At 33.3% G+C, this 13617-nt stretch overlaps 4 protein-coding genes across 5 annotated transcripts in view; 1 reads left to right on the top strand and 3 right to left on the bottom strand.

Moving 5' to 3' along the window:
- The first annotated feature begins 376 nt into the window (after positions 1–376).
- Positions 377–13617, top strand: part of LOC123012178 (protein prickle) — a 147750-nt gene continuing 134509 nt past the window's right edge. Inside the window, exon 1 of the mRNA XM_044410027.1 lies at positions 377–569. The gene's annotated coding sequence lies outside the window, so the exon portion shown is untranslated. The remainder of the gene's footprint in view (positions 570–13617) is intronic.
- LOC123012187 (myrosinase 1-like) lies at positions 3465–5346 on the bottom strand. Its single transcript, XM_044410037.1, has 6 exons — positions 5166–5346; positions 4341–5115; positions 3998–4294; positions 3809–3946; positions 3656–3762; positions 3465–3607 (listed from the first exon to the last, which is right to left on the bottom strand). The coding sequence occupies exons 1-6, from the start codon at positions 5216–5218 to the stop codon at positions 3484–3486; spliced, it is 1494 nt and encodes a 497-aa protein (XP_044265972.1). The 5' UTR covers positions 5219–5346; the 3' UTR covers positions 3465–3483.
- Positions 6331–8241, bottom strand: LOC123012188 (myrosinase 1-like). The gene is made up of 6 exons (XM_044410038.1): positions 8149–8241; positions 8026–8088; positions 7207–7978; positions 6727–7161; positions 6569–6675; positions 6331–6516 (listed from the first exon to the last, which is right to left on the bottom strand). The coding sequence occupies exons 2-6, from the start codon at positions 8073–8075 to the stop codon at positions 6393–6395; spliced, it is 1488 nt and encodes a 495-aa protein (XP_044265973.1). The 5' UTR covers positions 8076–8088; positions 8149–8241; the 3' UTR covers positions 6331–6392.
- Positions 11181–13311, bottom strand: LOC123012191 (myrosinase 1-like). Of its 2 annotated transcripts, none has more exons than XM_044410048.1 (4): positions 13187–13311; positions 11720–12776; positions 11428–11672; positions 11181–11372 (listed from the first exon to the last, which is right to left on the bottom strand). In XM_044410048.1, exons 1-4 carry the CDS (start codon positions 13216–13218, stop codon positions 11264–11266), a joined length of 1443 nt encoding a protein of 480 aa, XP_044265983.1. In that variant the 5' UTR covers positions 13219–13311; the 3' UTR covers positions 11181–11263. The 2 variants fall into 2 exon arrangements, with proteins under 2 accessions (XP_044265983.1, XP_044265981.1); XM_044410046.1 differs by lacking the exon at positions 13187–13311 and adding an exon at positions 12822–13003.

The following is a 13617-nucleotide window of genomic DNA, read 5'->3' as shown; positions in this document are numbered from 1 at the left end:
CTCTACAGAGAAATGTAGATACAGGATTGTCCAATTAGTGATTTTGAGTGCTTAATGTCTTAAAAGATAAAAATTTGTTCCACACATGGCAATTCTTATTTTAATACCTACTTAGCATTCCTACCTAGCATTTAGATTACTTATTTCACTTAGCATTTAGAATATTTTACTAAGTAAATCAGTAAGTATTATTTACTTAGCACTTTATTACTAGCCTTTAAAAAGCGCAGTTTTATTTTATATTCAACTTAAAAAATTATGCAACCCAACGCACAACCAGCGACCTATCCATCGGCATCGGCACCCGTTTCCAGCCACCTGCCTTCGAGATCTTTAAGCAGAACTCGTGTCTTCAGCAGCCCATTCAACTGCAACCTGCAGCGCTCTGTGTACGATTTCGGTCCGGTTCTTCTTTCCGGTTTTTCTCCCTTGTGTTTGGTGTGACATAAAAAATGTGTGCGTTTCTTATGTGTAGTGTAAGTGCAATTTTCCTTGGATTATCCCTTCGATAAGACGGATTTCGTCCTGGAGAAGAAGGCCCGGAGCAGGTTGGCGGTGTTGAAATCAAGGTCAGTGGTTTGGAGCGTGTTGAAATTTCGGCAAAACGCCAATATTTGAATGTGGAGAGGGTTCGCGTAATTTACGATCGGTAATAAGCAGGTTCGCGGCGAGTTTTCAGCCTGTTATTGTAATTTAAAATGCGATAAATGCTTAAAAGATGTTTAGCACTCTATTAGGGGATTCGCCGGTGGAAATTTACGACGGGATCGATTTTCTTGAAGGAATTGCTTAAGTCGGGTTTTACTTTTAAGGAATTGGAGCGAGTCGGATGCGAGACTTTTTCTAAGCAACAATTTGAAGGAACTGAGCTGGATTTATAGGTAGTTAGATTTTACGATAACTATAAATCCGTCGTCCGTAACTCTCCAGTTCATTTCAAATCCAAAGTGCTCTCTGATACATTTAAACGATTGTGGAGAGAGTGAAGAGACGCTTTTTCATCGCGAAATTATGTATCGAAGCTTTGTTAGAGGGTCAAAGGTCTGCAAGTGCTTCAATTACGGTGGCTTGTGAAGACCATTCGACATTTGCAAACATGACAATAGAGAAAGGAATTTCTAACGCGAAACATGGGATATAACTCGTTTCTGTTTAATTATTTTGTTTGAAATTATTGCAAATGCAGGCTTCACGCTTGAAACACACTAGGAACGGGGTTATCCAGATAAAACTAAGTAATCCCCAAGGTTTGCGCTTCAGTGATTTTCGTGAGATCCAAAGTTACATATGTAGTGGCTATTTTGGGCTGGTTTCAAAATGTTTCAAAAAGAATTATACTAAACATTGATGAGTTATAAAAGTTAATGACACCTGAACACCTGCATCGATTTTAGTGCTTTTTTTACTTGTGTTATTACTGATTATTTTATTACTAATTTTTTCACAATTGTTATTGCTCTTTTAAAAAATTATACAAGTGTTTATAAAAGAACGCATATCAAGAATGTTACGACAGCACTCAAATGAATGCTTTAGCTTATTAAAGACCCAGACTAGTAAAGTAATTTTTGGGATAATACTAAAAATTGTAAAGAAGTCTTTTTTCTTTAAAATTTTTTATTTCTTTGCAAAATCGTATTGGTTTTTAAATTTGTATCGATGTTTTATTTTTATTCAAAATTAAAGTTAAAAATTGCTAAAAGAATTAAATGTTTTTTTTTTATTATTGTGAATTTACGCTTTTGAAACAAATGTGTTTTTTACAAAAAGACATTTGGTTACCACAAATCTAATACCCAAAATTATGAACATTTGGACGTTTTTTACATTGAATTAATGTTGTTGGTTTATTTATTTTATTACCATTTGGTTATAATTTTGAATACAATTTAAAATTTTAATGATTTGTGAGTGCTTAGGACACAAATTTGCATAAAGAATAAAAAATTATTGTTTTACTTTGAAACTAGTTTATTGTAATAACTCAAAAGTATTTTTGTGAAATTCCACTTTAACTAATGTACAGCATGACAACAAATTACTCTTCTTTATTAAACCAGAACTACTAAACAAACTGGTTTACGTTAACATTAAGTTAAGGCGATTTCTATTTAAAGTTCTTTTAATTGCATAATTTGTAAACTTTTTTTGAAAAAATAAATCCATTTGATAGATGAGTCCCACTTTTCTTTTTCTATTTTTGGTATAAAATGCACCGTTCGTTCTAAATAAACCGTTCTCAATAATGTTAAAATTGTATTAGAGAAATATGCGTTCAAAAGTTATAATTCAATTAGCTTTTGAGCGGTTTCTCAGATATTATTTGCGAGAAAGTTAATCACTTTCAGCATCTGCTTCATTGGTGTGTGAACAGGTCGACACAGCCTCGATTTTGACCTCGTATAACTCGTGCCTTATCTCTGCAAGAAACTTCCATCTTTCAATTTATGGAATATTTGAGTTTCGTTTATCAAAAAATTCACGCCATGTTTCGAAATTCCTGAAACAGCTTTTTCGTGGTACTCTGGGGCATTGACAATGCGGGATCGGTTTGGCATTCTACAGAGCTGTAACAGAACCTGTCATTAAAATGAAAAAAACTGGTCGAATACAAGAAGAACTTTGTCCGCTTGACGTTTAAGAAAATTCAGAATTAAATCGACACCAAAGTTATTTAAGTCTAGGGGTTTTTTTGACGGAGAGAAGATTGCTATCGGGTCAATTAGAGGTAATTATTCCGGAGCTTCTTTATAAAATCGGACAAGAAAAGCAAAACTAGTACTTAATTATCATCGAGTTTTTCTAAAGGCTCTGCCATTATTCGAGTTTTCTTTTTGGAAATATGTTGGTCAAGTGTATAATTTGGTAGATCACGCGAGTGCAATCTAGAGAGTCGAGACGCTATGGTATTAGCGAGGTGAAGGATGGGCATGATGGTTCCCATAACCCACTGCAACGAAATATCATGGGTGAAATCAAAGCAAAGCCCAGCTGAATCTCGCCAACTGCAAACTAGTTTTTGCAAGAACGTTGGTGGAGAATTCATCATTTATTATTATAAGTATTACCTTAAGGCGAGAGTACTTACAGTAATTATATCCTATGTAATTATTTTATAAGAAGATAAATAACCGGTTTTTGCATCTGGGTTCTTGTGGTGGTTCAGTTGCACAACATTAACGGGAAAACGATCCTTCGGGCGTCACCATATCGGAAGCTTCTTCAAAAAATGATAAATTTTGGCCAAAGCTAACTTCAATAAATAACTTTTCACGTTAAAGTGTAAATTGCTTTTTTGATTTGTGTCTGCCGAAATAACGGTTCGAGAAAGTGAAAGGTGGGATCTTAGAACAATAGTCGATGAGTTCGCATTTTGTTAGAAACGAGTTAGAAAACTACCCACGCTTTGCTCGGACACTGACGGGAGATTGCGGTGATGACAAGAAGGTGACGCTGCAAAATATGGAGATTTTTTTTTTATTTTTACAAACATTGATCTACAAGACATTTTGTTGCCATAATGTTTTTGTAATAATTAACTGAAGATTTTGGGGTTCGGGGACGCTCGGGGTCGGAGAAGTTGACAGAGTAAAGGCCAAACTTCTCGCTGAAATTTTGTCAATTAAAGCATAATTTACAACAAGGAAGTACTTACGTGTAGCCGTTTAACCATTCGAAATTATCCAGAAAACTCCACGCTGCATATGCGGTAATGTTGACGCCATCGTCGTAAATTGCTTTCAAAACATTACTTAAATATTCCTGAAAAAATATTTGAAATGACTATGAAAATAGAAACTGTATTTACTCGGTAGTAGTTGACTCGGCGCGAATCATCAAAAATACCACCAACGTCAGAATATCCATTCTCTGTTATTATTATTTCAGGATTTTTGTACGTATCTTTTATCCATTTTGAAATTTTTCTTATTCCCCATGGAACAACCTACAATCCGAAAATATTTTTCTTGGAAATCGTAATAAAATAAAAGCTTACTTTTAACCAATTTGACGCCGAACCTTCCCATGATGAATTTTTGAATATATTGACTGAAATATCTTTCGTTGACTTGGGTTTACCAATTGCTATATCTGTGCTCCATTCAGCTAAGGTAGTCGTGTAATGATTCAAACCGATGAAATCGTAAGTTCCTTTAATATCTTCAATTTCATTATCTGTAAACTTGGGCAATCGCGACTCTTTGAAACCTTCCTTTATGCTTCGTTCTTCGATTCGATCAATCATCACTTGGGGATAATTTCCATATACAATAGGGTGTGCAAACCAACCGAACTAAAATTTAATCTATAAATCCTAATTAAAATTTTAATGGAAAAACCTGAAACTGGAGTTTTCTTTCGGATGCTTCCAAATCTTTCGAATCACTACTTGCAGGTTCAAACCAGTCCGTATTTAAGACAATCGTAATTTTGCCATTTTGTGTTTTTCGATATGATTTGTCATATATCCGGTACGCTTTAGCGTGAGCTTTTAAAATCACGTGAGCACAAGTATACAAATCAATCCCTGGAGCTTTTGTAATTGCCGGAGCTTTAAGCCCGTTTTCGTACCCTTGTTGGCAAATAATAAACGGTTCATTGAACGTCACCCAATGCTTGACTCGACTTCCGAAAAGCTCAAACGCTAGTTGTGCATAATTTGCAAAAACTTCAATGAAAGTATCATTGAGAACACCTCCGAAATCGTCTTGAAGTTTCTGGGGCAAATCCCAATGGTACAATGTGACCATTGCTTCAATTCCACGTTTTTCTAACTCTGAGAGAATTTCTTCGTAGTATTTGACTCCGGCGTCGTTAATTTGGCCGTCGATGTAACCCGTGGGGAGGATTCTACTCCAAGATAGGGAAAATCGGTAAAAGTCGACACCAAGGTCCCCAAGTAGAGCGAGATCTTCTTTGTATTTGTGGTAGGAGTCGCAAGCGACATTTCCGGTGGAGTTGTCTTTGACTAAGTTTGTTTCGTGAGTTAGGCGGTCCCAGATGTTTTCGCCTTTACCATCAACATTCCAACCACCTTCGATCTGGTACGAGGCTGTGGCTACACCAAATTTAAATTCGGAGGGGAATTTGCGGTTGTCAGCACACTCATTTTTCCTAATTTTTTGTTATTATTACTGATGTTTTAAAAATCAATTGAAACTTACTTCCAAAAAAGGGATAAAGTGTAAAAGACAAGAAATAACTTTGGGAGAAACATTTTTGTTGTTTGGTTTAACAGATTTTGTTTGTATTATTGTTTTCGATAAGATAAATGTAAATTTTCAAGTATTTTAGTGCTTCGATGCTTGAGTTTGTTGATAATGTCAATTATTCATAGATCAGATTTTAGATTACTTGATAATACCTTCTGTACGAAAGGTATCGGGAAATTTTAAATAAAATAGTACTACGTTATTATTGATCAATTTTTATTTGATTCCATTCAAACTCAACTCCATATGAAGCGACAGGCATATGCCAAGGTTTAATTCAAGCATCAAAACACTTCTCATAAACAGCGGAAGATATGGCTTTCAATTCTTTCTGCGAATTTTGTTTTATGTCTTTTATGGATTCAAAAAGCCTTCCTTGCGGGACAATTTAAGTTTAAGAAACAGGAAAACGTCACAAAGGGCCATGTTAGCTAAATACGATGCTTAATTGATGACATTTGTTGCGTTTTTAGTCAAAAATTTGTGCAGGATTGTTGCTGTGTGTGCAGGCGTACTGTCATAGTGCAAAATTCCAGAGTTGTCTTTCCACAAATCTGGCTTTTTCCAGCGAATATTTTTTACAAACATTTTGTAACGGCTAAATAATATTACTCTTAAACTTAAGTGACGATTTACAGTCATCATTTCGTTGATTTTCTTTACATTTTCCTCTGTTTTTGTTGTTGACGATCGTTCAGAACGAGGAATGTCGGTGACTTCTTTTGGGCCCAATTGAAATGTTTTCCACGACTTGTATGCTTGTGTTTTTGAGATACATGAGTTCTCAAAGGTTTTTTGCAAAATTTTCAGAGATTTACTACACGAATTTTTCGTTGACAACACAAAATTTCAAGCGAATTCTCTGATCGTTAGTGGAATCCATTACAAAAATCGCAAGTTTGACTTAACCACAAGTTATGGTAAAAACAATTTTAAACATCCCACTTGACCCGATACTTTTTTTAAAGAGTAGTACTTCTTAAAATGTGGTTTTAATGATGCTTGATTTAATTTTTTAAACAAAATATTTCATTTATTAAAGAGACTTAACATTTTTGATAGTTGTTTATTTAGTTTGAGAGTTTAGTTATCATTTTTTATTCTAATTTGAAAAAATAAATTAATTTTTTATACAAATATTTATTTATTTATTCAAATACATTTATTTTGTTATAAATATTACTCGCATGTGTCTACTAAACACCTGGTACTAATAATTTTCGAATAATAATCAGCAGAAGCCTTTTTTGTTCTTGTTCTCTCGGTGCTGTTGAAATCAACGCTGTACAAACCAAACTTTTCCCTAAAATTTTAGTTTAGAGAATTATCTCCTAATTAATTTATTATTTTCTTACGAAAATCCACTTTTCCATTCGAAATTATCCATCAAACTCCAAGCAGTATATCTTGTGACATTTACTCCATCTTCCACAATCGCATCAACGAGATTACTTAAATATTCCTAAAATTTACATTTATGTATCCTATTATCTTTAAAACAAAAGCTTATTACTCTATAGAAACTTATTCTTTGATCATCATTAACTCCACCACGGTCTGATACACCATTTTCAGTAATAAAAATTTCCGGATTGTTGTAGGTTTTACTAAGCCAGTTTACTACTTTTCTTAAACCCCAAGGAACAACTCTCAGCCATGATGAAGCCGATTCTTCCCAACTATCATCCATAAAAAGATGAACATTTAAATCGCTGTCATAACCGACATTGGAAAGATCTACTTCTTCTTCTTTCCATTCGGCATAATTTGTAGTGTAGGAATTGAGGGCAACGAAATCGTAAGTTCCTTTAACATAATCCAATTCTTCTTCTGAAAATTTTGGAAGTCTCGATTGCGCAAAACCTTGCTGTTTACTTCTTTCATCAATTCGGTCGATCATGACTTGGGGGTAATTGCCTATGATGATGGGGTTGCCGTACCAACCATACTACAAATTCTTTTATATTTTATAAAAACATAAAATACAAAATACCGTAAATTGAACGGCCCTTTCCGCCGCTTCTGCATCCTTGTCACTGCCACTGGCCGGCTCAAACCATATTGTGTCAATAACCATCCCGACTCTTCCTCCCTGTTTAGCTTTAAACTCTTCATCATAGATATGATAAGCCCGCGCATGTGATTTAATTAAAGTGTGTGTACACTTATAATCAGCTATTCCGGTGGTCGTGAAACCTGGCGCCTTTATCCCTTTGCCGTATCCTTCAAGACACGTTTGTTTTGGTTCGTTGAAAGTCATCCAAATTTTGACTAAATCCCCCAATTGCTCAAACACGGTTCTAGCATAGTATGCGTAATGTTCCTCCATTTCTGGGTTAGGCCATCCACCCAATTCCTGCAAGGGTTCCGGAGTGTCCCAATGGAATAGTGTAACCATGGGTTCAATTCCATTATCGAGCAGTTCTTGCGTCAAATTTCTGTAATATTCAATACCCAATTTGTTCAGAGGCGAACCGGCGATTCCATATGGGAGAATACGGGACCAAGAAAGGGAAAATCGGTAATAGTCGACCCCTAAGTCTTTAAGTATCGCGACATCCTCTTTGTATTTGTGATACGAGTCGCAAGCGACGTCTCCATTGTCTTGGTTTACGACATATGTGGGGTTTGTATGAGTGATGTGGTCCCAAATGTTTTCGCCTTTGCCGTCTTCTTTCCAAGCACCTTCGACTTGGTACGATGCTGTTGCAACGCCGAATTTGAAATAATCCGGGAATTTGTTTTTTGAAGTGGAGCTGGATTTACTAATTTTTTTTTATCAAAGGGTTAGTCAGGGGAAAATGACACTTACTTCAACCCTATTAAGAAAACTGTGGCAAAGAAGAATAATCTGAGTTTCATTTTGAGTACCTACCTACTTATGAGTCAGTAAATTGTTTTTGCTTTTATATAGGTGCAAATAATCTACACTTACCTTTCTTTGGCCACGGAGGTTTTATCTTATCCACCTCTTGAATTTATCAAAACATAGAGTATCTTGTTTATATCTATCGAGGGTTGAGGACTTTAACCAAATTCGTGCTGTGGAAATTTTACTAAATAAAAATTTCCTTTCACTGTCGTAAATTCTGATACGTACAAGTATAGCAATTAAATCATATACATGCGTATACGAGGGAAGATATACGTGTACTCGTACATACAGGCTGTCCCGTATTTCTTCGATTACTCTGCCAGTAAAGAAGATAACGAAATGCGATTTCTTTAGGACGATAGACATTCATTTTTTCTATGGTCCAAAAATATTTTCGTCATTATGGGTAATTTATATATAGGGTGGGGCAACAAAGTTATATTTTTTCATATGGAACACCCGGTATATTATACGCTTATTTGAAACAGTTTTTAATTCTAAGAATATCCATATTAGGTTTTATGGGTATATCATGGACCGTTTATCATTTATGGGCAATTTTTTGAAAAAAAAGTACCATTTTTAGAAAATCACAACGGCTTTGCTAGAAAGAAAAAGTGAATAAAAACAATTGCAACCATTTTTACTGAGTCTGGTCCTTAATTATTCTGGTAGAAATTCAATCAATCTTTTGCAACTACTGCAGAGTGTTGACATTCGCAAGATATCAATTATCTTGATTTTTTCAAATGGAACACCCTGTATGTTATTACTTTATCGTGTAGAGCTTTTAATGAGTTTTCTAAAAAACCTAGGGTTTGGAGGTCTAAACTTTACCTGTTTTATTGTACACCCTTTAAACCTACAAAATTTTAACTTATTCTACTTAGCTTTAAAAATCAAGTAGGTTTGCGTTACTTCCTCTTCAAAAAAAGTTTTAAAGTTACGTTATCACCATAGATCAATCAAGTTTGTTAGAGAATGTAGAATTATGTAGCTATATGGAGCTCCTGTTCATTTTTAGCAGCAGATTTCCTAATCGAAATATTGAGAGGGGAGAACTATTGTCTGGCCACCGCGATCTCCAGATTTGACTACAATTGATTTCTTTTTTTCGGGGTGTGTTGAAGAGAAGGTGTTTGGAACAAGACCCACCACTCGAAATAACATGAAGGAAAGAATAATTGAAGCCTTTAATGACATCTCTGTTGAAATGCTGAGGGCAATCAAATTTTTCTTTATGCGTAGACTAGACGTCTGTCTGACGAGGAATGGCAGGATTTTTGAATATTTGCTATAGAATTAATTATATTTTAATTTTTACAATTAAGGTCTTGCATTGAATTCAAATTCCAATTAGCGTTTCTTGAGTTTTACTCAGTATTTCAATAAACAACCTGTTTTCTTAATTGATGTATGGTGATAACGTAACTTTAAAAAATTATTCATTTTTTTTAGAAGAGGAAGTAACACAAACCTACTTGATTTTTAACGCTAAATAAAATAATTTAAAATTTTGTAGGTTTAAAAAGGTGTACAATAAAACGGGTAAGTTTTAGACTTCCAAACTCTGGGTTTTTTAGAAAGCTTATTGAAAGCTCTACACGATAAAGTAATAAGATACACGGCTGTTTTATTTGAAAAAATCAAGATAATTGATCTTTTGCGAATGTCAACACTCTGCAGTAGTTGCAAAAGATTGATTGAATTTCTATCAGAATAATTAAGGACCAGACTCAGTAAAAATGGTTGCAATTGTTTTTATTCACTTTTTCTTTTTAGCAAAACCGTTGTGATTTTTCAAAAATGGATTTTTTTTCACAAAATTGCCCATAAATGGTAAACGGTCCATGATAGACTTATAAAACCTAATATGGGTATTTTTAAAATTAAAAACTCTTTCAAATAAGCGCATAATATACTGGGTGTTCCATAAAAAAAATATAACTTTGTTGTGCCATCCTATATAGGAATTACCTATAATGACGAAAATATTTTTGGACCATAGAAAAAATGAATGTCTATCGTCCAAAAGAAACCGCATTTCGTTATCTTCTTTACTGTCAAAGTAATCGAAGAAATACGGAGCTCTGGGACTACATACCAGGTGAATAAAAAGTATGGAACCAAACGTTTTTTGCTCAAACTATTTATTTTTTGAAAAAACTAATTGATGAGTGATAAAGTACTATAAAAATGTGATGATTTAACAAGAATAAAATTTTTCGAAATTTTCTTTTGTTTTTGAGTTCTACAAAAAAAAAAAATTAAATGGCAACCCACTATAAAATCATTTTTCTCATAAAAGCTATACTTTAAGGATTACAACTATCTGCTTTATATTTAATTTTTTCAAAAAAAATTTTTCACATAAATTGCAATTTTGACAAAAAAAATCGCATAACTCAAAAATAAAACAAAATTTCGTTCTGAAAATACGATTACATTTTTTATATTACTTTAATTTATATTAGTTATTATTTTCTGGAGGCAAATGATTAAAAATAAAACCGCTTGGTTCCATACTTTATATTCACCCTGTATAAACGATTGTTTGTATATTATTAAAAACTGAATTTGATTTAGAAATCCAGATGTTCGTTTTTGCTTGTTTAAATATTTTAGCTGCAAATACAAATAATTAATTCTATTTTACAACTCTAATTAATAATAATAATAATAAGCAATTTTTTCACCTTATTAAGGTAGTAATTATTTTATTAAATTTACAACCGTAAGTTTTATTTTTTATGGAACTAGCAATAATACATATAAATTATAATTATTACTATGTGTATATTTGCATATATGTTTATGCAAAACTTTGTGTAACTTAAAATTATTATATTTCCTTATGATATATAATATTATATCATTGTCAATTATTTTTTTAGCAATTATGATTTATACTTAGTATATTTAAAAATATATAATTTATTCTTGTTTTGCATCGTGTATTATGAAGTGGACTACTAATCCATAAACATACTTATTTTTTAACAATTTACGGTTACAAATAATAATAATTATTAATTGTAATAAGCAATTAGCGGAATGTATGAGGGTGTTAACATCAATAATATCATAATTAGAACATTTACATATTAACATGTTAATAATAATAAGTAAGACAATTTGTATTTATTTGAATCTATTTTTACAATAAAATATTCTTTTAAACAACTCGATCTTTTATAACACTTCCATAATATTCCACCGATTTTTTCGCAGTTCTTGTCCTTTCATCATTAGTAAAATCAACATGGTACAAACCAAACTTGATTCTAAAATTAACACAATAAACAAAAATAAGTAATAAAGTAGTGGGTAAAATCTCACGTAAATCCTTGTGCCCATTCAAAATTATCCATCAAAGTCCAAACAGTGTAAGCTTTTACATTTACTTGATCTTGATGTATGGCTTGTAAAGTAGCATTCAAATATTTTTGAAGAAAACTAATTCTTCTGTCGTCTTTCAAAGTTCCGGTTTTGTCCGGATATCCGTTTTCAGTGATCAAAATTAAGGGATTTTTGTACCTTGTTTTAATCCATTGAAGACTATTTCGAAGTCCAAAAGGTGCAATCTAAATGAATCGGGATTCAATTTTTGATTTAAATTTGTTTCTTTTACCTTTCCGTTCCATTCTGTGTCCTCCCAAGATAGATCAACAAATCGTTCCGTTCCCACATCTTTGACATAACTTGGTTCTCCGATAGGTTGCTCTGGTGAGGCTTTAACTAACCAACTATTGTAATGATTAAGACCGATAAAGTCGTATGTTCCTTTTATTTTTAACTGTTCTGCTTGAGTAAATTTCGGTAGACGCGAATCTGGGAAACCTTCCTGTTTGCTCTTGTGAGCCACTCTTTCGATCACTATTTTGGGATAATTTCCATAAACTACCGGATTGGCAAATAATCCAAATTCGAATTGTCTTCTTTGTTCGGCTGCTTCGAGATCTTCCGGCTTTGTACTCGCCGGTTCTGACCATTCAAAATTGAGAGTTATTCCAATTTTTCCGTTCTGTTTTGCCCGAAACTCATTATTGTAAATGTGATAAGCTTCAGCGTGAGCTTTGAGAAGATTATGAGTACATAAATATTCAATAACTCCATTAGGATAAACCTCATTTATTAGTCCTACAAACTCATTATAATCCTGACACACAACTTTGGGTTCGTTGAAAGTAATCCAAGTTTTGACACGGTCTCCGAATAATTTAAAAGCAATCCGTGCATAATTCGCAAACAAGTCGACGAAAATCGGGTTGTAATAACCTCCAAAGGAACTAAACATCTGAGGAGAGTCCCAATGAAAGAGGGTAACACATGGCTCGATACCATTTGCTATTAATTCATCAATTAGGTTGCTGTAATATTGGACACCGGCGGTGTTTATCTCAGAGGAGAATCCTTGAGGCAAGATTCGGGTCCAGGAGAGCGAAAATCGGTAGAAATCGACTCCTAAGTTTTTTAACATTTGGACGTCTTCTTGCCATTTGTGATAAGAATCACATGCAATGTCGCCATTTGAGTTATCGATGGTAAAATTTGGGTTGGTGTGGGTTAAATGGTCCCATACGTTTACTCCTTTACCATCAGCGTTCCAGCCGCCTTCGATTTGGTAAGCCGCCGTGGCAACTCCGAATTTGAAGTCATCTGGGAAGGACCATTTGGATTTAGTTGGACTGAAATTTGTGGTTAAGTAGTGGGAGCTTTAAATGTTTTATTACCTAATGATGTATAGTAGAATTGCAGAAAATAGCAGCTTCATGATTAATAAGAAAAAATAATTATGAGTTTATTTTCTAAATCTTAGTTGTAGCTAGAATAAGTGGTGATAAGTGATAAAGGATTGTAAAAATATTTAACAGCAATTTAAAACATAAATTTTTTATTGACTTATTGTTAGATATATGATACATGCAGACTATGGATGATCAGGTTAGGAAAACACTGATTACCTATGGCTGTAATTATTTTTTTCTGGAGATATTTTTTTATAGATAACATATTACACATTATTATAGTTTTAAAAGCTTTAAGCGATACTTTATAAAAAGTTAATCTTTTTACTGTACTAGTAAGAATTACATACCTGTGGGGGAGGTGCTTTATTATTATTACCATACGCGAATTTGATGACCATGGGGCAAAGCTCCACGGTTAACAATAAGCCAAAGTACAATGAATCAACGACCACCAACCATTATCTTTGAACAACAGAAGGTTAATGAAGAATTTATCAAATTTTCAAAAATAGTTCAGGGTGGGAAGTGGTAATTTTCTTACCAGTTTTCGAGTTGGGATGTGACCACTTCTAAACCTAAACCTGATATTTCTCGAATCAATTGTTAAATGAAGTTGAAATGTTCTACTTTTCAAGTTTTCACATGCAAGGTAATTTCATTATTATTTTATGATTGTGAATAAAAATAAATACATATAAAACATGGGGAAATAGAAACCTTTTTTCGAAATTCATTCCTTAACAGAATTTGATCAAGTTATAATATTAGAGTTTGAACT

Source organism: Tribolium madens, unplaced genomic scaffold (assembly GCF_015345945.1).
Source record: "Tribolium madens isolate multiple individuals breed KSU strain unplaced genomic scaffold, Tmad_KSU_1.1 Scaffold_91;HRSCAF=231;Tcas5.2_LG7, whole genome shotgun sequence".
NCBI lineage: Eukaryota > Metazoa > Arthropoda > Insecta > Coleoptera > Tenebrionidae > Tribolium > Tribolium madens.
This window is presented reverse-complemented; position numbering and strand designations above follow the sequence as displayed.